General features: G+C 47.4%; 1 protein-coding gene and 1 long non-coding RNA gene across 6 annotated transcripts; one reads left to right on the top strand and one right to left on the bottom strand.

The window, feature by feature from the left end:
* Positions 1 to 5,085: 5,085 nt before the first annotated feature.
* On the top strand, positions 5,086 to 22,792 carry LOC118573129. The gene is made up of 3 exons (XR_004943590.1): positions 5,086 to 5,271; positions 9,264 to 9,367; positions 22,516 to 22,792. It is a non-coding gene; the product is annotated as an uncharacterized LOC118573129 (long non-coding RNA).
* On the bottom strand, positions 8,689 to 25,806 carry Spata3 (spermatogenesis associated 3). 5 transcript variants are annotated; one of them, XM_036173246.1, is made up of 5 exons: positions 21,729 to 21,948; positions 21,272 to 21,524; positions 16,277 to 16,448; positions 14,291 to 14,434; positions 8,689 to 10,273 (listed from the first exon to the last, which is right to left on the bottom strand). In XM_036173246.1, exons 1-4 carry the CDS (start codon positions 21,927 to 21,929, stop codon positions 14,329 to 14,331), a joined length of 732 nt encoding a protein of 243 aa, XP_036029139.1. In that variant the 5' UTR covers positions 21,930 to 21,948; the 3' UTR covers positions 8,689 to 10,273; positions 14,291 to 14,328. The 5 variants fall into 5 exon arrangements, with proteins under 5 accessions (XP_036029139.1, XP_036029140.1, XP_036029136.1 ...); XM_036173247.1 differs by having other exon boundaries at positions 21,272 to 21,796; XM_036173243.1 differs by lacking the exons at positions 16,277 to 16,448; positions 21,272 to 21,524; positions 21,729 to 21,948 and adding an exon at positions 24,990 to 25,806.
* Positions 25,807 to 26,292: the final 486 nt, after the last annotated feature.

The following is a 26,292-nucleotide window of genomic DNA, read 5'->3' as shown; positions in this document are numbered from 1 at the left end:
AAAACAAAACTTTGAAGGATTCACTACACACATGATGTGAGGTATTAAATCAGTAATCAATCATAGAAATAGTAAGTTGTAATCAATCTCAAAATTTCTAGAATGAGAATTGAGCAATATACTTTGAATTGACCTGTGGGATAGTCTTAAAAAATCATAATTGATGTTAAAAAATATTCTTAATTGAGAAAAGGTGATAACAGGGAGCTGGGGAGATGGCTCAGTGGTTAAGAGCACTTAACACTCTTGCAGAGGACCAGGGTTTGGTTCCCAGAACCCACATGGTGGTTCACAGTGATTTAACTCCAGTTCCAGGGGATCTGATGCCCTAAGGGCGCCTCCTTGGACACTGGGCACTTACATGGTGGACAAACATACACACAGGCCAAACATCCACACACATAAAATAAAACAAGTCTAAAATGAAATGAAAACAAAATACCAAAAGTTGTGTGATGTATCCAGATTAGTAAGTAAAAGGTTTTTTTTAAAAAAACAGCTATGGACTAGTGGTTATAATGAGCCCCCTCGGCCCTCACTCAGCCTTTTTGAGTGAGGGGATTCTGCAGTTTTTCTGTTACAATTTTTCCTTTGTGTGCAGGGGAGACAATCGGTCTTTGTAGTTCACAGATCTCTGCAAACAGTAACAGCCCTTGAAATATTTCACCTGGATCACCCTGTGATCTGACTTTGATGGTGACCTGTAGGACCTCAAACCCGAGTCTGACTCTGGAAGTCAGGTTTTGCTTTAGGGGTGACTCATTTTACAAGCAGATATGAATCATGGAGAGAGTCAGAAGGCAGATTGTGATAGATTATTGAACTGGCCCTCAGGGAAGCCACACCTCCTGGTATTAAAATTCTTATGTAGTTTCATATGGACTCAGGCCATGGCCAACAGGACATCAGCCAAAATAAGCAAGCCAACTTTAAACAGGGATGAATATTGAGGTGCATCCAGTTGAAACACTTTTGGAATTCAGCTGCTGCTGTCAAGAGGCACCAGATGACTGACCCATGCAGACACTTCAGAGAGAAACCGTGAGGCTGAGGCACATCCTGGGTTCTTGTTTCTTCCCAACTCTCCACCAAAAACTGCATGAAGAGCCTCAGCTGTACTGTATGGTGCAGAGGCCCCCACACTCATGGCCTGGTTCAGTCTGGACCCCCTCCAGTTGCCTCAGGCTGTGCTCACCCATATCTATGAGAAACCTCCATCTCAACCCATACCTAGGAGCTGCCACACCCTTGGTTTATTTGTTTGTTTTCCATTCAGCTGGGATGGCCTTCCGGAATTATACCCAAATGAGGCTCGGATCCAGGCTTTTCTTAGCCACACATGGACTTGCCATTCAACCTACATTGCCTTCTGGGGACATGGTATGATTCTGAGTGAGGCAGCTTTCTTTAGTTAAAACAATGCTCAGAGACAGGTATTGCTATAAATGGCCAGCAGTGAATAATACACCAGAGTCCCAAGGTAGTGAACTCATCTGTGGGCAATACACTACCATATCGACTTCAGTCATATCTTTGTAGACTTCCATGTTTTCACAGAATACAGGAAGGTCAGTTTACTTGATGCCCAGACAAATTTCTGTCAAGAATGTGCTTGGCTTAAAGTGAGGAGTAAATAATTAGATTAAAGACACAAGACGGGTGGGTTTGTCCAGTTAGGATTTCTGATTTGATGTGAACACTCTTTCATCACGGCTGACCGTCATAGGATGAGAATCAAGTTTCAGATTTTCTGACCTCAGAAGGCCATCTGGATCAGGCTGGGTAGGTAACAAAAGTGAAGGTGTGAGATAGCCTGCTTGTGTGTGTGTGTGTGTGTGTGTGTGTGTGTGTGTGTGCGCGCGCGCGCGCAACCTTGGACAAAGGGCAAGAAATTTCTCCTCTAGAAATCAGAGGAGAACAGCATTGAAAAGGATCTTTTCTAAAACGTTTACTGGAGGATGCCCATTACAGCGCTATTTATAAAAAGTGGAACACTGGAAAAGCTTCTAGATCCCTTGAAAGAGAATGTTTCAAAAGGGGGAAAAAGCCAGGCAGTGGTGGCTCACACCTTTAATCCCAGCACTCGGGAGGCAGAGGCAGGCAGATCTCTGTGAGTTCGAGGCCAGCCTGGTCTACAGATCGAGATCCAGGAAAGGCGCAAAGCTACACAGAGAAACCCTGTCTCCAAAACCAAACAAACAAAAGTGGGGGGGGAGATACTGAGAACTGATATATGTTGAAGCCCCCCATAGCTTTCTATTAAAATAACTAGATTTTTATCTAATGTCCCCCTTCCCTCACGCAGCCTACTTGATCCAAGGGTAGATAATTCCAACCTTAACTCCCAAGTGGGCCGTGAGCAGTGTAAGCCAATTGAGTTATTGCAGTTCCCTGGCCCCAGTCATGGGTATTCAAGTGACCTAAGTTGTTCCAGAAAGATTGAACCATAGGACTTTCGCTTGGGATGCTAGGAGATTGACAGGCTCATGGGCATGCTCTCTGGGTGGGGACAAAGATCTATTGGCAGCTGTTGGAGCTCAAAAACAATACTCCAAAGTATGGTGCTTTGAGCTGAATAAAAGAAGCCTGGACAATTCTCAGCAGCTCAGCACCTCTGACTTGCTGCCGGTCTCCTGTTGCCCCTCCCTCCCAGAGTCAGAGAAACCAGAATTCTCCCTCAAGCTGGGGCATAGGAACAAGAACCTTTCCCTAAACCATAAAAATCTACGAGTCAGGGAACTTTCTCCCTTGAGGGCCAGCTATCATTCCAGATCTTCTGCCCCATAGCCAGGAGGAAGGAATGCTACACCAAGGCCGACAAGAATCTGAGAAGACAGGACCTGCTGGGTTTCACCTTCAGTCATTTACATTCTTCACGTCCATGTGGGTGTCCAGGCTTCATCAAACCCAGGTCTGGAAATGGTTTTCTCTGAAGCTTGACTCTTTGTTATTTATTTATTTATTTAAATTTTATTGTTTTGGACAGGATTTCTCAGTGTAGCCCTGGCTGTCCTGGAACTCACTCTGTAGACCAGGCTGGCTCCAAATTCATAGAGACCCCCCTGCCTCTGCCACCACAGCCCAACTTCATTTATTTTTTTATTCATATTTTCTGAGACAGGGTCTCACTGTGTAGCTTTGGCACTCTTTTATGTAGACCAGGCTGGCCTCAAACTCATAGAGATCTGCCTGCCTCTGCTTCCTGAATGGTGGGATTAAAGCTGTGCTTCAGTAGACCCAGAGGTCTTCAGTACTGAAGGGCTTGAGTGTCACATAAAACCAACTCAGAACATGTCCTGTGCTTTTGTTAGCCTGTCTTTCGTTGTAGGAAGGCAGGCTGTTACGATGGGTGAGGAAGGGATCACATCTTTTTGTTCCAACACAACCATCATAACCACAGGGGGAAACCAATACCTCATAAGGTAAAAGGGGAGTGAGGAAAGAAAGGAGTCTGTGGATAAAACCTTCCTCAAAGCCTGCTACTTATGGATTATATAGTTGCACAAGCCACTAGATTCCCCTTGTTGTCCAAGGCACGTGGACCTGGTTTCCTCTCCTTTATTTGTGACTGTAACTGGCATCATAGACAGAATTCACCAAATGGTATGGTGAGCCAGATACTAATGTAAGCCTGGCCGGCTAATGCTTGATCTGTTATAAAACAGGCATATGCTGGAATATCATGCAGCCACGAGAGATTGGCTGGGTTTGGTGACATTCACCTGTTATCCTAGTACTACTGGAGGTGCTGAGGCTGGAGGATCATGAGTTCTAAGACATCTAGCTACATCATGCGCTTAAACAAAGAAAGCCGGGCATGTTGGTACACGTCCAAAACCCAGGAGGCAGAGGCAGGAGGATCACTGTGGGTTTGAGGCTATCCTGATCTACACAATGTCTTCCAGGCTAGCCAAAGCTACACAGTGAGACCTTGTTAAAAAATAAAACAAAGTAAAACCAACTCCCCCGTACCCCACAAACAAAGACATTTCATGAAAAGATTCTCTTGGAAAGTGGGAAAAGCAGGTACAAATCTTTAGTGTAAAATTCTACAGAATCCAGAAGAAAACCACCCAAACGGTTGTTTGGTGGGGGAATGGGGAGCTATGGAGAGGGAAGAAAGAGCCTGGGCTCTTCAGTTATCTCAGCCCCAGGGACTCCTATCTGACGCCTGAGACAAGAGAACATCTTACCCTCAGGAAGAGCCTGTGGGGAACAAGGGACCCTGGGATACTGGGTTGGGGGCTGGGTCAGGAGCACCAGAGGAGGGTAGGGAGCACCGTCCGCCAGCCTCATGCTTCTTGACAGTCATCTTCAGAGTCTGAGGTGGGAGACCTTAGCTAGAGCCTTCGGGTTACTGGGGTGGAGGGGAGCTATTTGCTCATTTAGTGGCTTATCCAGTTTTCTGGATTTGAACTGTGGATCAGCAACAGCTCTGTCAGGTTGAGTCTCTCATCACCCATGATTAATGTGGCATACAAACGAAAGGACAAAAGTGGCAAGGCTGGGGTCAGGATGGGCACCTCTACAAAAAAGCAGGAGACCCGACACCTGCAAATCCCCCAAAGGGTGAGCCTCCTGCTTGGCTGCCAGCCCCAAGTTCTGCTCCCTACAAACGCTAACATTAGTTCTTCAGGAGCCTCCTGCCTTGGGAAGCCTGCCTCATCAAGAATATGCAAAGTTGGTGTTTGAAAAGAAGGATCCGCTTCTGAGAAATTTGCATTTCCAGCAAGCTTTCAATAGCCGGCCGGCCGTGAATGAGGTCTTTCTGAGTTTGTGAACAGTGCAGGGACAAGAGGAGAAAGCATCCACACTTCATACCCCCCAGCAGCTCCAGGCCAGAGAGGCAAGAAGCTGCCTTTGCCAAGAGCAGAGGATGCTGGGATGTGTGTGTGAGTCATTTCTTCCCGGAGGTTTCCAGGGAGCTGAGCCATGAGAGGCAAACCCGCAGCCAAGGCCCAGGAAGGCTTCTTTTCCCAGCTTTGAGCGTCCTCTTGCTCAAGGATATGTCTTTGTATAGCCGGCTGAGCGCCTTGGTGGGTGGGGCCTGGCTGCTCCAGTTTGAATGGGGTTCACCTCCCTCTTCCTAAGGGTTTCCTTTTTATCCCTTTTGCCTTAGGAGTCACCTGTGTAGTTTATGAATGCTACCTTGGACTGATCCCTACCTCATCTTTGTTCTCAAGAGGCAGAAACAGCCTGGAGAAGGAAGACATTTAACACCTGACTCCAAGCGTTCACCATAAGGCTTTGGCCCCAGTACAAAAACCCATGGTAGGTCCCTGAGCCATGGCAGGCAGCGCCTCTTGGAGATCACTGTGAGAACCGCGGAGGTTTTAGCTCGCATCTGTTCTCATTCATGACTCCTCTCCTAGGACACAGGCCCTCCCTCTGCAGTTTGTGGTCAGCCTGTTGGAGTGACCTTCAGGAAGGACAAAGATAGAGTGTCAGAGGATCCCTAGTACCGCTATCCTAGATCTTGCTTCAGATACGCTGTGTGCACTGCGGGGGAGGAGGGGATCACAGAGCTGAGTAGTCCAGATGTGCAGTTTTGACACCCCCCCCCCACCAGAATGCATTTCAAAGTCATTGGCATGCATGGACTATCACCACAGAGGATTTTGTTCTAGGATCAGCTGTCTAACCCGTAGACCAGTGGTTCTCAACCTTCCTAATGCTGCGGTCCTTTAGTACAGTTCCTCATGTTGTGATGTCCAACCAAAAATTTTGTTGCTACTTTGTAACTGTAGTTTTGCTAGTTATGAATCATAATGTAAATATTTGATATGCAGGACATCTGCTATATGACCCCTGTGAAAAAGTCATTCAAATCCCCAAAGGGGTCTTGACACACAGGTTGAGAACCATTTGGCTTTTGGTTCTAGGGCCCAGACCAAGAAAATGGCTTTATTTTGTCTGGACGCATAGTTTATAGTATGTTAGAAGGTACTGAGTGCTGGTGGGAGATCAGCATGGAGATTTGTAGTTTTAAACAGGGTGGACCCTAGCTTGATCGAGTGACTAACCAGAGCTGAAGATAGATAGCTAGGGACTCTTGGGGAAAGGTGTGACAGGAACAGCCAGTACAGAGATTCAGGCAGGAGGTTTCCCCACAGAGGCAAGAAACAGCAAGCAAGCATACACAGATGCTGTCAGAGTGGTGTTTGGGGACCTTGTCTTCGAGTGAGATAGGAAGCCAGTAGGGGATCGTTTTGTTAAAATTATGTTTATTATTTTGTATATGTGCATTGGTGCTTTTGAAATGTGGGTCTGGAGAGCAAGTCCAGGTCATCAGGTTTGGGCAAGTGTCTTCCCTTGCTAAGGCACCTGACCAGCCTTTTACCTTTAACTCCTGCTTCCGAGGGGGCCTCCTTCATGACCCAGAGATCAGCGGACATTTCTCATCAGCAAACAATGACAGAAAAAGTTGAGAATGTACAAAAATAGTGTAGGGAATATCTTAGTCTATTTGTACTGCTGTCTCAAAAATACCTGTGTGGTACAATGTGTGCATTTTACATTTATACTTACCCCTTTTGGCTTTCCCTCTCTAGTGCAGGCCATAAAGCTAGAATTTCTTTTCCCCAGGTCAGCTGTAGAAACTCCAGTCTTCTAGCCATCTTGCAGTTGACTGTAAATAAATTCTATGATCTACCAGAGGTCACAACAGCCTCCCCATTACCCTAGAGGGAGAAATGCTGCCCAGAGATGCTAAGAGGAATCCTAACAGGCCTTGCTGTGTCTGCTCCCCCACCCATTCAGTCTGTCATCACTGGAACAACCTCTTTTTGTCCAATTACGTCTCTGCACTGGTGTCTGTGCTTGTGTCATGCCTAAGCAATAAAGTCTCCATAGACAAGGCTGGGGCGATCCTGCAGAGCTGTTCACAGAGGATGGTGCATGAGAGGACAGGGAAGTTCCTTGCTCCACCCCATAACCACAGGAGATTTTTTTGTTTTTAAGACAAGGTTTGTCTGCACAACAGTCCTGGCTGTCCTGGAACTCACTCTGTAGACCAGGCTGGCTTCAAACACAGAGATCCACCTGCCTCTGCCTCCCGAGTGCTGGGATTAAAGGCATGCACTACCACCACCCCGCCTCTGTAGATAATAAATATGTTTCCTTGGGTCCCTAGAGGGTCATTCTAGCAAACCTGAATACGAGGAGAGCTTGGGGAAACTTTGATTTATGCCAGTGGGTCAGAAGCACAGCGTCTGGGTCTAGAACCTGCTGGATGGGGGCAGTCTTGAGATCTGAGTCCTCAACCTGTAGGATCTATCTCCAGGCAGGTAGTGCCAGAACTGGATTGGAAAGACCCAAGGATGTTGACTACAGCATCAGTGTTGCTTGCTGGTGTGGAGAAGTCTCCTCTCCTCCTGAGGTCACAGAGGTTTTCAGGAGTCTTCAGTGTTGTGAGGCATGAGAGCAGAGGAGACATTTTTTGGAGGCACAACTGAGCTTGAGGCAGGGTCTCCTGTGGCCCAGACTGGTCTTGAGTTTGCTATGCTGTGGAAGATGATCTTGAATTTCTAATCCTTCTGCCTCTGCCTAGAGAGTGCTGGGATTGCAGGTCTATGTTGTGCCAATGACTGAAGCCAGGGCTTTGTACATACTAGGCAAACATTCTACAACTGAGCTACATCCTCAGCCCCGAGACCTTTTGCTTTTGTTTTAATAAAGGTACTAAACTCATTTATGAGTGCCTGATCTAATCATGTTCCAAAGGCCCCACCTTCTAATACTGACATATTGGGGATTGGCTTATGTTTTAACATACAGATTTTGGGGATTGAGATGAAAAAATTCATATCTAATGTGGAGGGAAAAATCCTTTTTCCTTTACCCATGTTAGGTTTGTTGACAGTGCCCTCCAAATTAGACTGACAAAAGGCAGATTAACAAGAAAAAACCAAGTTATTAACGAGGCAGCATATACACACATGAGGGCATTCAGAGAAATAACCAAAGGAAGGACTTAGAGAGCGTCTTCACAAATGGAAACTTTTGTAGGGAAGTTTTAAAAGGTCTGAGTGTGTATGGTGGCCAACTGTGGAAGGGTAAGAATGTGGGGTCACCAGTGGCAGATGAGGCAAGCTTTGTGTGGGGTGGTTTCCCTGTAAGCTGTCTCCAGGGACAAGACTGTTTACCCTTCCTGGGGTGAGGTCATCTCATGGTAATAGCAGAAATTGTGCTCTGTTTTCAGGTAGATCAGGTCAAAGAGTTATTTCTCAATGGCTTTCTGCTTAAACTAACCCTTCTGCAGAGTGTTGTAGGTGCCATGCCATGAACCCCTAAATGAGCCCTCACCTGGTTCCCACAACAATCACCCATTTCAACTTCCTCTGAATTTCAACCATCTAGTGTTCTATTTATACCATTTATTATATTTGTATTCTGTGTATATGACTGTTTTAACCCTGACTATAAAATCACTTTCACAGCTAAACATTTACTGTCAATCCCTTAGTAAAGGTCTAGCAGTGGGTCAGTAAAGTGTTTTGCTGGTCCAGAGGGGTACCATGCACTGGCTCACTAAATGGCTGGGTAGTGTGGCGCCTCCAGAGCACTCACAGTTCTGATGGAGGAGTCTCACATGGTACAAACACTTCAGAAAATGTCTCACCAATTTCTTTTCTAGGTCTTTAAAAAAAATGAAAACTTTGCTTTTATTTAAAAAAGTACACAAGCACATTAGCTTCATTTATGAACCCTACCTGTAAATAGCACTTTATCAGTAGCAGATGAGTGGAGGCACACTTAGAAATAAAAAGAGAACAATTGCTATATATAGGACCAAAATATAAATTCAAAACATTGTGTTGAATAAAAGCAGCCAGCCAAAAGAATCCATGATAGTTGAGTCCATTTACTTTGGTTCCTAGAACATATATGTGGTCAGCATGGTCCCATCGGTCAGTGCCTCAGGGACAGGGTAACAGGCACTGTGGGCAGAGTCTTAGAAATAGGGGGAAGGAGGTGGAGGAGGTTTGAGGACAACAGATAAGTGATTGAGGAATATAAGGTGATTTGAGCCTAGCGGCTCACAGTCCCACCCAGAGTCCGTGGTCAGGTATTTAGAGTAAGTCTGGGACTAGAGATGCATCTCAGTTGCTCACATGATTGTCTAGAATGCACAAGGCCCTGGGTTTGATCCTCAGTACAGCGTAAACTGTGCATGGTGGTTTATGCCTGTAATTCTAGCACATGTGATGTGGAGGCAGGAGGGTTCAAGGTCTTCTCAGAGAATTTCTTCTCCTCCTACATAGGGAATTTGAGATACATGAGACCATCCTGGGAGACATGGCCAGCCTGGGATACATGAGGCACTGAGAGAGATCAAGAAAATGAACAGAGTGAGAGAGGAACTAACGTGAGTCTGGCTTGTGTGGGTAAGCAGCTCCAAGTGTGTCTGCATAAGCCTGCACGGCCTGTGTGCGGGGCAGAGGGCTGTGTCTAACCAGGGTCAAGGTTTTGCCAAGTTATTTACAATAAAGGGGGTCTAATTAATACACCAGGGAGAGGAGTTCATCTTCAGTCATAGGAGTCAGGCCTTGCCAAAACAGTGGCCACTAGGTTTCTGATATCTGTGGCTGCTTCATCTCCAACCGTAGCACAGGGCGGAAGCACAACCCTCCTGTGTCTCTTGTTATGCATTCTTCAAGAGCCTGACTTTTCAGAGAAGGCTTTATCGGCTCAAGGAGGGAATCCCAGTGCTGGCCACCTCTGTTCCCTGGACATTTCCTTTAGCTAGTGGTGTTTGCTGGGATCACCTTAAACAAAGATTCCAGAGTTCTGGGGATCCCAGTAACTAACCAGCCTGGCCTATCCCATCCACTTCTATCTACTGCTACAGGAAGATCAGTCCCCTGACTCATTGGGGCAGTCTGGCTAGATTTCCCCTTGGGCAACTCTTAGAGAAACAGCAAGTTCTTAGCCCACCTTCTCCTGCCCCACAATAGTTAGGCACAGCTTTCTCTGACATCTACTCTTCTCTGTCTACAGGTTTCCTCTCCAGAGGAGGACAGAAGTACAGCCTTTCTCTCCTAGTAGGCCTCCATCAATGGTAGACAGGAGTGGCTGTTCACTGCTTAGTTTGCTCTTGGGTGGGATTACTCTGGTGGTGTCTAGTGCCATCTTCCAGGGTGGCACCAGCAAAGTCTGACTCCAGCTGCCTGCAGAGGCCCCTGGAACCAGTGCTGTCCATCTCCTTTCCTTGTCATATCTGCCTCTTCCAGGGGTATCTGCTGAGATTTCTGTTGACGATGAGTCTACCTGACTAAGAGAAGAAAAAGCTCACTCAGCATTGGCTAGAAGCATCTATAGGGTGTAAGCAGGTCAGGACCCATCACAAGAAATGCTAAGAGGGGCCATTTCCTAGAGATAGCCCTGCTGGGTTCAGGGCTCTTGCCTCCTAGAACACAGGCTTTTTGTTAGCTTATCCCTCCTGCCTCTACTAACTGGCCTGAGGTGAATCTGATTAGTCAAATCAGGCACTGAATTGACCCTTGCAATTCTTGCTTTTAGAGTGAGAAAAATGAAAACACATTGTCTTGTTGATTGTATGCAGAGTGTGCAGAGAGGCTAAGACCAGGAACGGTGGGTTCCTACTCCAGCTCTAAACATCTTAAAGACACTTACCTCCCCGACTGTGTGCCGGATCCAACTTCCATATTTCTGAGCAAAAGACACTGAAGACAGATTTCTAGCTGGGTGTGGGGGCACAAAATGCCTGTAACCCTAGCACTCTGCAGGCTCTGGTAGGAGGATTATGAGTTTAAGGCTAATATGGGCTACATAGAAGTCCTTGTCTCCAAAATAATAAAAAAATAAGCCCAGCAGTGGTGGTAGTGGGTGGTGGTGGCGGCAGCTGCCACCGCTGCCACCGCCACCGCCTCTGGCGCACGCCTTTAATCCCAGCACTCGGGAGGCAGAGCCAGGCGGATCTCTGTGAGTTCGAGGCCAGCCTGGTCTGCAGAGAGAGATCCAGGACAGGCACCAAAACTACACAGAGAAACCCTGTCTCGAAAAACTAACTAAATAACATAACATAAAATGAAGAGAAGAGACAAGATATTTTTCTCTCTCTATTTTGGTGACAAGTGAGATCCTTTGATGGAAACTGGATCTGTAAGGAAAAATAAATAAATGACAGGGCCATTAGCTTCATCAGCCCCTTGTGACCGATCTCAACAACTTTCAACTTTTACAGTCTTATCTATGAGGGTTCAACAGCTACATGCTTTTTTCAAAAAAAGTAAATTATTTTAGAATTCCAATTCCTTTTATCATCCTCCTCTTCTTGCTCCTCCTCTTTCTCTCTTCTTCTTTCCTCTCTCCCCACCTCTCTCTCTTCCTTCTACCTTCTCTTTCTTCCTCACGGATATCTCCCATTCTTCACGTTTCCTTCTTCAGTTGAAGTCGGCTACACTGTTTCACCCCAAGGCTGTGACAGTAACGTCTAAGAGCATCCTCTCGGCTCTGCCAGGGTCAGCATCCTCCCTGCTAACTCCCCATTCCTCCAGAGACCGCAGCAGCGAAGAGGGAGCCTCATCCCCCCAGAGGTTGGCGATGGTGCTGGCTTTGACCATATTCAATGTCCCAAAGGAACCTTTTGCTTTTGTCGCCTCTTTATCAGCTGAGGAATTTGCTGAGGGAGACGGTGATTCCCCAAGCTCTAGGTAGGAAGGAAAATTCTGGGAGCATCTTTCTCTAAGAGGAAGCAGATTTGCATATGTATGTGGGAATAAATGTGAGTAGGTGTCAGGAAGCTAGAAAGGGGCCAGTAGATAGAAGAAAAAGGCTTTAAGTAAGGGTGTGAGGAGGAGGATAGGTCACAAGAGACGTGGAAGGGGCAATTCCTGGACAGAAGAGTACAGTTCGGATGGGAGGGTGGGGAGATGGGAGGAGTCGGGGGAGAATCAACCCAAATTAAATATATGTGAAAATGCCATAAAGGAACTTGTTACTTCAAAAGCTAATTAAAGGTCTGGAGAAATGGCTGAGCCCTTAAGAACACTTGTTCTTGCAGAGGATCCTGGTTTGTCTCAGGTGACCTAATGCGTGGTTTTGTAGCAGCACACGCTCTTCTCCTCCCCCTCCTCTGCCCCCTCTCCGCCAGTCTGTCTCTGCATGTGTGTACTGATTGATACATGTAAGTATGGAAGCCAGAGGTCAACATGATGTCTCCCTCAGATGCTCTCCACCTTACTTTTGAGACGAGGTGTAGTCTCTCCCTGAACCTAGAGTTCACTGGTTGGCTAGACTGGCTGTCCAGAGAAGCCCAAGAATCCTCCTGCCTTACTTAGCTCTTCAGCATTGGGATTGCACTGCTGGATCCTGCTTTTTATATGGGTGCTGGGGATCTGAACTCAGGTCCTCATGCTTGCAAGGCAAGTAATTTACTGGCTGAGACATCTCTCCATCACTAATTTTTAAAACTCAGTCTTCCAAAAAGAGGGTTCTGCTGGTATTATCTCCACTTAATGGGAAGAGAATAAGAAGTCAGAGCCTGCCCCAGGCTCCAGGCACTGGATGCCAAAGGGACATCTAACCCTAAGCCTGTATGCTTGCAGAACCCATACTTCAAGCAGTCAGTGACACTATAAGGAATCTCATAGATAAAATGCTTGCATCCTTCATGTGCCCCACCTTAGGCAGTGGCCCTGCCTAGGACACCTCTGAATCTCTCTGAATCCTCATGACCATTATCTTTGGAGAGAGCTGTTACTCTCCACCAGAGAAGTTAAGAACATGCTCCTAACACTGAGTCCAGGCGGCACAGTCTAGACTAGAGATTGTTAAATTGACTCCAAAGCCAGAATCTTCTCAGGCACCATGCTGATATGATAACAAGGCACAATAGCCACCAGCTATCTCCTACAGACACCTCCTCACTCCCAGCAAGTCCAAGAGGAGGGAAGCCAAGGCTCTTAAGTGCTGTGGTATTTCCTGGAGGTCAGGTGGTTTAATACTATTAATTAGTATTAGATGATCGTTGAATAGACATCAGGAGCTCCAGAAAAGAGTTTACACTCTCACTGGAGTATTTGTAGGATTTGGATGTAAATATATATATTCTGAGACAGGGTTTCTCTGTAGCTTTGGAGCCTGTCCTGGACTAGCTCTGTAGACCAGGCTGTCCTCGAACTCACAGAGACCCACCTGCCTCTGCCTCCCGAGTGCTGGGATTACAGGCATGCGCCACCATTGCCCGGCCTGTTTATGTTTTAAGCATTGATTCCCAGACCTATGTTTGACTATAATCATCACCTGTCCACTCCCAGGGAAGATGGAGGACTAAGGGGTGGGCTGAAATGTCTCTCTTGGCTCTCACTCCCTTCCTCAGCCACCACTTTTTAAGCATTCACTGAACAGGACCTAGCTGTTGGGATGACTGTGGGTGCTGTTGGTGATCACCTTCCCCAGTTCCCTTTGCAGCGGATGTGTTGGCTTTTTGAATGGTAGATTTTGGCTGCTGATGACCAAGAGCTACCCTTCCTCCAGTGACTGGCCCCCAGCCTGAGAAATTGCTTTTCCTCCCTACACCCATATAGTCACTGTGATCAAGTGACCCAGGGACATGGAGGGGAAACCTCGTGTCTCTCGAGGGGTTGGCTCTGCTGTACAAATGACATTCTGGGACTCTGTGGAGCCGGGTGGAGGCCTTCCCTTCTCCTTTCCGACTTCCTCTAGCCTCCGCACTCACCCCAGCTTTCTCCGGAATCAGGTGCACCCAATCCATGTTTCCGGCTCTGCTTCTGGGGCTCAAGGGGGCTCAGGTGAAACAGGTGACTGAAGACGTCCTCATATGCAGAGATGGTGCATTGTAAGTGAGGAGTGGGGGAGGTCACACATATTCCAAAGAACCATGTGGAACAGGCTGGAGGACACTGGTGTGAGTGGAAACAGTCGCTGGAGTTGAGGGTGCACCAGGGGAGCCAAGCCACCAAGGAGATGACGAGAAGGGTAACCAGCCTTCTTAGACGTTCTGAGAAAGGCTCCGAGATAGTGAGCAACCTCTACCCCACTCATCCTACTTCCTCCCATCCAGGACTAGGGAAGCAAAGCAAGTCGGGGACAGGGAGGAGGCAGCAGCTCTATCCTGACGGCTCTATGTCCTGACATGACGGCTCTAATGATAGGTCTCCAGAGAGGCCTGAGAGAGCCACGGCAGACCATCTTGAGGCAGGAAGGAGTTGTCTAGATCATGAACTTACCCTGACTGGCTGAAGGCCTAGTCCAACTTGAGATATTTCTATCTAGAGAAAAGGGATAAGGCGATCTTCGTACATACCTGCCGGACCGTTGGCCTGGGGTCCAGTTCAGAAGGATTCAGCGATGAAGTAGGCAGCTCCTAGGGCCCCCAGAGCCACAGCAACAGTTCCGAGAGCTTGAAGTACGTGAGTTACGGGGAGTACAGTGTTTCCTTGAAGGTTTTCTATAAAGCAAACCGAAAGGGGGGTTTGGGGAGAAAGATTGATGTCTGTGTACTGGAAGGAGACAGTGGCTCTTACAGGGTCCCCCCCCAATCTTCCTCCTCAAGGAAGGAAAGGGTTTCCTAAGGGGTGTCCCCACCCCTTCCAACAAAGCTTCCAATAATACCCTGGGGCATGAGAGTGGGCTGGCCTAGGCCTGATGTCAGGCCATGTACCAGACACCTCCCACTCAAAGTCCTCTTGAAGCTTCACAACAACTCCCTGAGGCATTTCAGAGGTTTAGATATCAGGAAATGACACATTAGTTACACCCACTACAGAGCCTGGAGCAGCAAAGGAGTGTGCTGGTAAACAAGGCAAGGAAGGCATTCAGAAATGCAGTGTCCAGTCTGATAGAAAGCCCACTAAAGCAGGGGCTCTTGTCTAATGTGAACGCCTGCTTTAAGTCCTCTGAGAAGGTAAAGACTGTGGAAGCAGGGGCTCCCGTGGGAAAGAAATAAAAACTACAAGTCTTGCCCTGGCCATGGGGTTCATGCCTCTTTCCCTTGTTTCCCTAAGTCAGACCCCTGTTTAAACTACCTTAAACTACCCTCCTCTTCATCTTAAGCCGTAGAGGATCCCAGGATGCTGTGGGCGCTGACATGGTGCTACCTTACTCCCAAACTCCCAGAAGCCCGCCTGTACCCAACATTTCCTGTTTGGGGAAGAGGTTTCTAAATGCATGCATCTTGGCTAGCTCCTCCAGATGAACACATCAGAAGGTGAAGGTCTTTAGGTGTTTGTCCCTCGGGGCACCTAGCATCCTACCAGAGCAGGCTTTGATTTTCCACCCATGGGAGCCTACAGCACCACCTGGCAGCAGGTGAATGGACACACTGTGTGGATGAGTGGTGGGCAGACTCTTCCTGGGTGAGATTGACTAGATGGTATCTCTGACCCTAGGTATGTCTTATTCCCCCAGATCAGCTCTGTATTTGTGTGGGTTTGGTTTTTTTTCCCTTTCATATTCTGTAAGAGAGGAGCTGGAAAGGGTAAGAAGAGGAGGAGGATGGGACAGTGAGCCGCGCTCCTGATGTAGGATGTGAGACCTCCAAATGAAAGGACCTCTTCCAGGGGTTTTTGTGAGGTCTTGAGTACAAGCGGGGCTGCTCCTGTGGGTAGAGGCCCCTCTCCTAGCCCCAACACATAACCCAGAAGTCCTGCAAGAATGAGGCCGTATTCAGTCTGTTCTTAACATGGACAGGGGCTTTTGCATGAGTGACAGTGGTTAGATACATTTCTTCTGGTATTTTTGTGGAAGAGGAACAGCAGAGTAAAGACTGGGTGATGCCATGATGGAGGAGGGGCTACCAATAACAGACCAGTCTGGAATATATGGCCCTTATGGATACTCAGGGTAACAGCGTGACCTATTCTGAATGGGGCAGGTTTTGCTATTACTAGCAGAAGGGGCTTATGAGTTACAATCAGGTTTGTCAATGAGTTCCAAGGATAATTCACATGTAGTGTAATAAGTAGCTGCTCCCTGTGTATGCTATGAGATAAAAAAAAGGAAGTGAGTGGTCAACTGATGTGTAATTACAAAGCTCCCGGGTGACTGGAGTTTATAATGGGTTAGGTGGGAGGGTGCTCTCAGGAATGAGAGCTTCGTGGAAAAGAGAAAGGTACCACAAGAGTCTGCCCACCCAAGCAGAATTGGTTATTTAGAAGGGAAGGCTTTCCTTTGGAAAAGATCTACGGCTTTTGGAGGAATTTATTGCACGATTGCTAATAAGGTCTGAGGCCAGTGCCTGGCCCTGGGAACTGGACATTCAAGGCTCTAACCCTCCCACTGGTTCAGGAACCTGTAGAAGGTGAGGAGGTTTGGGAATTGTCTCCCTGGCATGGCCTGCCAGTCCCGAGGCAGAAGAACATCGAAGATGCGGCTGTGGCACAGCCCCAGACGACGCCAGCAAGCAGAGCTGCCAGGGCACGCTGCGCAGGAGCAGGAGCGTGGAGCCACATAGGTCATAGGCACTGCTGGGCAGAGAAGGAGAGAGGTGAGGGCTGACTGCACTCGGGTCCTAGGGGTGGGACACAGTCTCAGGGCAATTCGAGAAGTCACACGTGGCAGCTGCGGTGTTACCAAAAGAAACCCTAGGCTTTTTAAAAGACATTGTCAAAGATGTGAGGCTGAAAGCCTCATGAAGGCCACTCTCCTGCGGTGCCACCCTTCAAACACAAGGAGAGACTAGTGGCTTGGGAGAATTCGTGGGGTACAGACTGGTGTTACTTGGGAAGAATTACAACATAAAGGTGGCTGCTTATACCTGTACAGTGCTTCCTGTTGTTATCCATGTCTAACTGTGACAGAAAGCCTGTGACATGGAATGCTGCTGGTTTCATTTTTCAGATAAGGAATCTGAGGCTCAAAGTACAGCAAGAACTTTACAGAATCGGACCTCAGGGTTTTTCTTTTTTCTTTCTTTTCTTCTTCTTCTTCTTCTTCTTCTTCTTCTTCTTCTTCTTCTTCTTCTTCTTCTTCTTCTTCTTCTTCTTTTTCTTCTTCTTCTTCTTCTTCTTCTTCTTCTTCTTCTTCTTCTTCTTCTTCTTCTTCTTCTTCTTTTTCTGAAACAGGGTTTTTCTGTGTAGTTTTGGTGCCTGTCTTGGCTCTCGTTCTGTAGACCAGGCTGGCCTGGAACTCACAGAGATCCTCTTGGCTCTGCCTCCTGAGTGCTGACATTAAAGGCTTGTACCATCACTGCCGGATTCAAGACAGGGTTTCTCTGTGTAGCCCTGGCTGTCTTGGAATTTGCTCTGTAGACCAGGCTGGTCTCAGAGATTCTGCCCTTTTTTTTTTTTTTGAGCTGAGGATTGAACCCAGGGCCTTGCACTTGCTAGGCAAGCACTCTACCAGTGAGCTAAATCCCCAACCCTGATCCTGCCTTTTTAACTTTTAAGTCAGTGAAAATTCTCCATGGAACCGGTAGGAAGTGATGCAAGCAGGTGATGGCACTGCCCATGAGGGTCCTGGAGTTGGTGCTGCCACGTCCCATGTATGTAGTGGGTACCAGTTCACCCTGATGACAAACATCACGTGTTTCATTCCACCGTTTGTGTGCTCTTCTGGGACCTGACTTAGCAGAACTGAGAGATGGTACCCTTTGTTTCTGGCCAAGTCATTTTTTTGGTGGACAATTCCAACTGGATTTGACAAGGGCTTCAGTCTTAAGTGCCGGAATGCTGGTTGGTCAACCAGCAAGTTCAGCACACTTCCTGCTTAGACTATCTATGAACACATGCTTTTCTTGGAATGGGGAAAGCAAGGATTCTACAAACAACACTTTCTTTTTTTCAGCTTAAAAAGTTGAAATTGAAATATCTTTCTCAAAGGCCTTAAATGTACTATTAGTGTGCTAGGTGGCTTTATTATGCTTTGAAGTTGTGTGACCATCCCAACTCTGCAGCTTTGGGACAACACCTCCATCTCCTGAAGAAGAAACCTCACCTCGTCATCAGACATCCACATCTCTCTCCTTCCTAACCCTGGCAATAGACTAATCTAGTCTGGGCATTTTGCAAATGAAATCATATGATATATGTTAGCTCTTGGGAGGATTAATTTCTTTAACCAGACTAATATTTTTTAGGTTTATCTGTGTTGTAGCTATTATCAGAAAACCATGCCACTTTTTTTTCTTGACAAGTACTGTTTCATCACATTCTGGTATTTTATACCACATTAGCTTATCCATTCATTATCTGGGGGACATTCATTATCTGGCTTGTTTCCAGCATTTAGTTATTATGAACAGCGCTGTTAGAATGTTCACATATTATTGGTGAAATTATTAAGGCCACTCCACGTAGTTAAAAGGGAGGTTTATTTAGTGGCGTAACTCACAAATGAATGGATAGTTAGGTTGCAGGGTCTGGGAAAGGTATGGCACAGTCCGGCGGTGTTCTCTGGAGAACTCTGCTCCATCTACCTCCAGCATCCAGGGTCCTGGAACCAAGAGAAGCCTCTCCTTTTGATCCTCGGTCTTCAGCGTCCTCTCTCAGCTCCTCCTTGTAGGTATGACCATTACGGACCCCTCAATGGGGATTGGAACTTCCAGGCCAAGGCTGGAATGGCTATCCACTACATATGGGGTTCTGTGTGGGTGTGTTTTTAATGAGTGAGTCACATGTTAACTTGATGTTTTCCTGAGAAACTTCCAGATTGTTTCCCACAGTGGCCATCCCACTTTACATTCCTACTAACTATATATTCTAAATTCTAAGTCTCCAACTTGTTTTTGTCTATCTTTTTTACAACAGTCACCCTAATGGAGGACTAGTATTGCTTTGAGCCACAATATTTTGCATTAAAAAGGCCTGCATTAGAAAGTAACATCATATGTTTAAAAGTCTTCAGCCCATATTTCCAACCTTCTTTCCTGCTCTTTCTCAGATGGGGAAGATTACTTGAGAAGCAACATGAGGTGTCCACTATAACATCAATGAACATGATGATGAATGTCATCAACTCGACTGGATTAGAAAATGACAAGGTTATCTGTAAAGCACACCTCTGGGTGTGTCTATTAAGTGTTTCTGGAGAAAAATTAGATCTGTGGAGGCTCTGATCTAATGAATGGATTAATCTCTTTCTTTTCTTTCTTTCTTCCTTCCTTTGTTTTCTTTTCTTTTCTTTTTTTTTTCTTTTTCTTTTTCTTTTTTTTTTTGAGACAGGGTTTCTCTGTGTAGCTTTTGTGCCTTCCTGGAACTCTGTAGCCCAGGCTGGCCTCGAACTCACAGAGATCTGCCTGGCTCTGCCTCCCAGATTAAAGGCCTAAAGGCCTGCGCTACCACCGCTGGATTAATCTCTTTCATGGATTCACAATGTAGCATTATTGGGAGTTGGTAAAAGGCAGGAGGTGGAGCCTAGCAGGAAGAAAGAAGTACTAGGTGCATGTTTTTGCAGGCTATTCTTGCCTTGGGCTCTTCCTGTACTACACTTCCTGTACTACACTTCCTGTCTCCACTTCCTGGCTTCTTCATTGCGAGCTGCTTCTTGCCATCAGGTTGTCTGATGATGCATGGATAACCTTAAAACTGTGAGCCAACATGAACAATTCATCCTTTAGTTACTGCAGACGTCCGGTCGCAATGGTGAGAAAGTTAACAAATACAGTGGGCCACTTCTTGCCCCTGCTTTCCCTTCATCTAAGTGACCAAATCAAGACCTAAAAGATTTGATACAGGACAGTTTTACCTTCCGCTGACACCAGCTCTGAGGCTATCATCCAAAAAGTTTGTCTCCAAGGTTGATGCTCACGTTAGACACAGCTGCCACATGTCAAAGACAGGTTGTTGCTTGGTCACAGAAGTACCGGTGTCCTGGCAATTCCTTGGGTTTGGAGTTTTTATTCGCTTGTGTCCCATATTTTGTGTTTTCTACTCAGACTGTCTTAGGATTGTTGTGGCCCAGAGAGTGTGGCCTGCTCAAGGACATAGAGCACCTGGTCATGGCTCAAGGAAAGGTCAGAGAAAGATGTCCTCCTCCTTGAGAAACTAGCTGGCTTCTTGGAATTGCAAGACCAGCTGTGGTTAAGGGTAAGGATTCTGGAATCAGAATAGACTGAAGTTCCCCTTTTAACAGTACCAATGGCTGCTCCAGGATGTGTTTGCTAGTTTGAATCCTGTTTTCCTCATCTATAAAATGGACAGAGGAACAGCACCTTCCCTGCAGTACTATCAGATAATATTATTAACTTAGATGACTGAGCTTGAGTTCTAGGTACTGAGAGAATGGTCAGCAGTCAGTTTGGTCAGCTTTCTCCATTATCCTTAGCAGTCTGAAGCATCCCAATCCCCAACTCCACCTGAGTCCCCTTAATATTGTTCGAAGTTTTGCCTCTCATTGGCTGTCCAAGAAGATGGAGACCACTTTTTGATAGCCAGCCACTTAATTTTAAACAGAGCTGATGGCTACAAAGTGGGTTTTTTGTTTGGTTTTGTTTTTGCTGTTGTTTGTTTTAGACATCGAGCAGATCCTTTTCTAGTAACTTCTGTGGAAAAGGTTGAAAACTTAGCAAACAGAAATACAGGATGCTTATTTGGAACACATACTAACAATTATAACAATATTTGTGGTTTGTCTGAAGTTAGAATTTAGCCAGGAACCCTGTATTTCATCTGACTTTCCTCCCTGTCCAAGGTCAGACTTCTTGAGACAACATGGAAAAAAATTCTCCTCTTATCTTCCACCTGACAAACAAAAACCCCCTTCTCTCAAAAACTGTCACACAGCCACCCTCACCCCATCATCCTGGACTAGTCAGGCCTCTCATGAGAACAGCCAGACAAAAGTAGTCAGAAAACATATGACCACTGCCTTGCTTCTTCTAGACTGTATTTGCTTTTAATTTCTTTCTTTTTTGTTTTTGTTTTTGTTTTTGTTTTTGGAGACAGGGTTTCTCCTGGAGTTCGCTTGTAGACCAGGCTGGCCTCGAACTCACAGAGATCCGCCTGCCTCTGCCTCCCGAGTGCTGGGATTAAAGGCGTGCGCCACCACCGCCCGCCTTGCTTTTAATTTCTAAACAGTTGCTGACTGACTCCTAATGAGAGTCTGACCACAGAGCAGAGGTAAATGTTATTATGTATTCAGGGCTATTTCCAGTGAGACCTGGGATGTATGGAATGACAAAACCCAGGAATCCTGGTCTCTCTGGTAATAACTCCCCTTCATACTTCCTAAACATGGTCTCAGGTAACATACTAACTGTCCACCATGGCCGTGCCAGAACCCGCCTCTGGTGGCTCTGGGACCTTATCAGCAGCAAGGCTAGAACTACTTAGACAGGAAGTCTGCGCACCTGATTTCCCGGATGGGAAGGATGCTTTGGGTTCAGTCTTTGAAGGCATCAGGCACGGAGCTGAGGCACGTGGTTCCTCAATTTGGAGAACTTGAGATATAGGCTGTTGCGGTACAGGCTCAGGGTTAACTTGTTGTGGCGGGGTGGACTCCTGGCAAGGCTGCGGCGGCGGCGGCGGCGGCGGCGGCGAGGTGGGCTCTGGACATGATGGCGGGGTTTCTGAGCTGTTCTGCTGTGAGGAGTCGGAGCTAGCCTGCGGTGAAATGGAATCCCTGCGGCGCCTGGAATCAGACTTTTTCTTTCTGACCTTCTTCATGGTGGTCCTTCTAGACTAACACCGTGGAGCTACATGGAGCTGTGGATTCCCTGGCTCCCTCCCTAGGGAGGCCGTCTCCCTTACGGGTATCGCTCTTGTCTTTGACTACAGCAAGGTCCCACAGACAAGAGTCACCCATACCTGCTGTGAGGTCACAAAAGCTAGGGTGGATCCCACGGCGAGGGCTCTGGCATAGTCTATTCTGCGGCATCTTTCCTCTTCCGGGGCTTCCTGCTGGAACAGGCAGGGGCAGCAGCTGCCCCGTCTCTTCGGGGCCTGATTAAGACAGTCTCTGGGCCTATGACAACCGGATCCCTTTGGTTCTGTGACCAGAACACCCATTTCGGGCACCTTTCCAACTGCGTGTTCCTGGGTCCATGTGAGCTATCTTTTATTCCATAGATTCTCAGCTCTGTTACTGGCTTCCACATGTCTATCCCCAAACACAAACATCTATGGTCGCCATATGTTTAATAAGTTTTTAGGGAACTTTCCTGAAGATTTGGCTTCTTTTAGAACTTTACCTCCCACAGCCCACTGCCTCTCTCATCTCTGAAATTCTTCCTCTTTGCTGTAGGAGGGGACTGTGGGTGCATGGATGCGCGCGCATGTGTGTGTGTGTGTGTGTGTGTGTGTGTGTGTGTGTGTGAGAGAGAGAGAGAGAGAGAGAGAGAGAGAGAGAGAGAGAGAGAGAGAGAGAGAGAGAGAGAGAGAGAGAAGAGACAGACAGAGACAGAGATACACACACAGAGAGAACTTTTATATGAACCCTTGAATTTGGCCAAGAACTCTACCTTAAGCCAGCTCTCAGAAAACGAATAATTTCACTGTTACATCAGTGAAATAGACTTGCTACCTCCCGAGACACTGGTTGGGTCCAATAGACTATGAAGCTTCCTCGAAATCAACAATGTGTCTTTCATTTTAGGGTGGAAGAATGAAAGGCATTTTGAAAATACAGCCTAAATGTCACACACCACGACAGAGAAATGTGCTCCCAGCGAGAGACAATTTCCTCCATGAACTAGGTAAGCTGTGTGGGTAAATAACCTGCCCTCGCCAGAGTCCCACAGCTGTTTCGGGGGCACGACACAAGGTCAGGGGAGAGCTAGCAAGCCAAAAATGTCCTCTAGCAGCCTCACACAAAGGCCAGACCAGATATCAGCAGTGAAATGAGACGGTCTATTTTCAGGCTTCTAGAGCCAGCAAAGACTTTGCCAGTTATATCATCATCATCGTCATCATCATCATCATCATCATCATCATTATCATCATCATTTAACATTATTGTATTGCTAAAAAGGATACTAAGGTTCAGAAAAGTTAAATTACATACATAATACCTCCCCATCCCCGGCTGCTTGTCAGCACACTAAGGACTAAATTTCAATTAAGGGTTCTTTTTCTTTGTGACTCCAGCCAGCAGTAGGGAATCAGATTATACAGGCTTTGAAATTAATGAATTGAAAAAAAAAAAAGGTTTCTTGTATGAGAAGATTGAAGAAAGGTAATGGAGAATTGGAAGTTTAAAGCTCAGGTTAATGGCATTGGGGTGTGTTCGGTTGTTTTGGAGTAAGGGGGTCCAGTGGATGGTTTCTTGAGGGCCACAGCAATGGACCAGTTGAGGGGATGCCATTTAGAACCAGAGAGACTGGAAGTCTGAATGATGTGCATCTTGGCTAAATTGCCTTTTCAGTCACTGAAAGACGTTGACGGAGGAGCTTAACCTGGCTTACGCCAGTTCCTCAGTCTCAGATGTGATTGATGCTATGCGTTGGATCACATCTCCTGCAGGAGACTGCTTGCTGCGTGTCATAGGAAGCTCTGCAGCCTCTCTGGCCTTGACTGGTCAGCACCCCATCAGGATAACTAAAAACTTCTCTAGATTGTGGCTAAATACCACCAGAGCTTTGAGGAGGTAGTAACATTGTTTCTGGTTGAGAACCACTGGTTTAAATGATCAGATGGGGGCAGGGACATATGTATACCGGGAGAATGTCCTAATAGGCATGAAATAGCTTTTCCATTTCACCTAAAGAGAGGCCACAGGGCACAGGACACACAGGCTGTGTTCCTGGGAGACAGATGACAGAGAGTGCTTCTACCATTGAGAAGAAAATAGGGTGCAGAAGCTGGGAGAAGTCTTTGTGAGAGTTCCCGGCCAAGAGCCTGGCTCCTCTACAGAGCAGTCACACACTAGCCTTTTGCTTGCTTTGTCTTAGCTTTCGTTTCCCCAAGCCCAGAACTGGGCAAGGACAGCCAACAGGATTTATGCAAGCTGTCCAAATTGAGAGCGAGAAAGCAGAAGGACTGAGCACAATCCTACTAGGCAGAGACAGGGAATTTTTACTATTAAGAGGCTGTTGCCAAAGATGGACTAGGATTTTTGTAGTCCCTTCTGAGAGTCACAGTCGGAATGGCCCATCTGTGGAGGCTTTTCTTAACCAGGAGCACCGACCATGTGAAACTATCCATATGAAACATAATCATGTCAGCAGCTATTTAGGAAAAGAATAAGTTTTAAAAGGTTGGGGGGATAGGTAGTGAGGTTACAAGGTCTTGAAAGTGATAATACTGTCCCTGAGGTTCTGGCCTTTCAGTGTGTTCTGGACACTAGAATGAGTGTGTCACCATGTATCCTGAAGCTCGCCTCTTTGTGCTGAATCTGGTATCAAGCAGTCTTTTATACTTGCATGTCATGTGGGAGGGTCTAAAGAGAGGGATCTTGGCCACTGGATGAAAGGTGGCAGAGACTCTGTAAGGCAACATCGAGGCTCCTGTGCTCAGAATGTTTTTTTTTTTTTCTGATCTCTATGCTGTCACTGAAAGGAGCTTCTGGAAACAGAAAGTGCTGGAAGCTCATGTTAAGACCCTACTGCTCAAGGACCCTAGGCCACAAATTAGCCCCTAGGGCCACAGGGGTTTGAGTAGAATTGCTCTCCTGAAGAGCAACCTTAGAGAGCTGCTGTGAAGCCTGGAGGTGAGAGCCTTTGGCAGTGACTGGCCCACTAGGCTGTTTTATTGACATTTTTATCCCCCCCCCCCCCCGGAGGAGTAACAGGAGAGAAGTAGCCCACTAAAGAACCAGGAAGGGCTTGATCAGTGAATTTGGAGAGGAGAGGGTGGGCTATTATAGGTCCTACAACACCCATCAGGATGTTATAAAAACATGATTTCTCCTAAACTGTGGGCAGGGCAGATGGATGGGAGAGGTAACCCTCTGGGTTAACTTGAGCGCTTCAGATTGTCCCAGCCCGCACATCTTGGGAAAAGGACACTGGCTCATTACCACGCAAATTGTACCCCCAAACTTCTGCCGGCGCCAACACAGGGCAGTAGGTCAGGGATTTGCTTGCTTCTCAGGGGAACAACAGTCCCAGTCTCCACCCTCGGGCCCCTCACCATCCGTCTGGGTCTGGCGATCCACTAGGGTGTCCATGTGCGCTTGACTGGCAGCGCGCTGGACATCCAGGACACCCTGGGAGCGGCTGGGACAGAACACTGCTGTGTGCACCTCGACCCCTGGGTTCTCTGAAGCGAAGACGCTGCAGAGCAGTTCCTCCAGACGGCGGCGCGACTCTGCCTCCTCATCTGGCCGTGGATGCACTAGGATTCCGACGAGCGCGGCTGGCGGGCGGCGGTCCTGGACGCGCACCTGCTGCAGGAGCAGCTGCAGCCGCGGCAGCTGCGTGCCCAGCGCCGACGCGTGGCAAAGCACCAGGAGCAGCTGCTTGCCAGGCTCCGAGCCTAGTTCGGCGATCTCTGCCGTCTCCGAGCTGGGGACCTCGGATAGAGCTCGAGGCTCCTCGAAGTCGGGCAAGTCCTTTTCCTTGAGATCCAAGAGTTGCTGCTTCTCCAGGTTCTCCGGCCTCTCCGGCCTCTCCGACTTCTCCGCCAGGCACTTGGACTTGGTGGCTGGGGCTTCAGGGCTGTCTGCCAAGCAGTCGCCGGTACGCTTGAGTCCCCGCCTGGCACTGCTGGACCTACGTTGGCAGTCTGTTGCTTGGCTGCAGGTGGGCTCAGCGTTCGGATCCTTCGGAGGCTGACCCGGAAAGTTCTGCAGGGTCGTGTAGCTCTCTTCCTGCTTCAAGAACTCTCTTATTAGCAGCACCCGACCACGGCCGGAGACAGTCTGATTCAGGGTCTCCGGCTGAGCCTCGACCTTCTTCTTCTGGGCCCTTGAGGGCTGCTCCCCAGGCCTCTGTTCCATGTGGGTCCGGCTCCCTTGCCCCAATGGGCGGGAGCCTTGGTTGGCCAAAGGGAAAACTGCCTTTCCCTTGGAGCATGTCATAATACCCCTCGGTCTTACAGCCTCATGCCGCAGGCAGCCAAAGGCCTCTATCCCACTATTCCTTGAGAATCTTCCAACATAGGGAAGCTGATATTGGAAGCTGGGATAATACATGCTGACCTTGGGGCTGAGTGTGTGTGTGTGTGTGTGTGTGTGTGTGTGTGTGTGTGTGTGTGTGTGTGAATTCAAAAGGCACATCTTTTCAGACGGTAGATGGACATTTTAAAAACTGGACCAGATGAGGTCTGCACACAACAACCACAGAGACCGGGATCCTGGTAGTTGGGTAATTTGTCCCTTTTCTTAATTTTCCTGTAAAAAACGAGCCTTGAATTTTTTTTTTTCCGAGACAGGGTTTCTCTGTGTAGCTTTGAAGCCCATCCTAGAACTCTCTCTGTAAACCAGGCCTCGAAC

Source organism: Onychomys torridus, chromosome 23 (genome assembly GCF_903995425.1).
Source record: "Onychomys torridus chromosome 23, mOncTor1.1, whole genome shotgun sequence".
NCBI classification, from domain to species: domain Eukaryota; kingdom Metazoa; phylum Chordata; class Mammalia; order Rodentia; family Cricetidae; genus Onychomys; species Onychomys torridus.
This window is presented reverse-complemented; position numbering and strand designations above follow the sequence as displayed.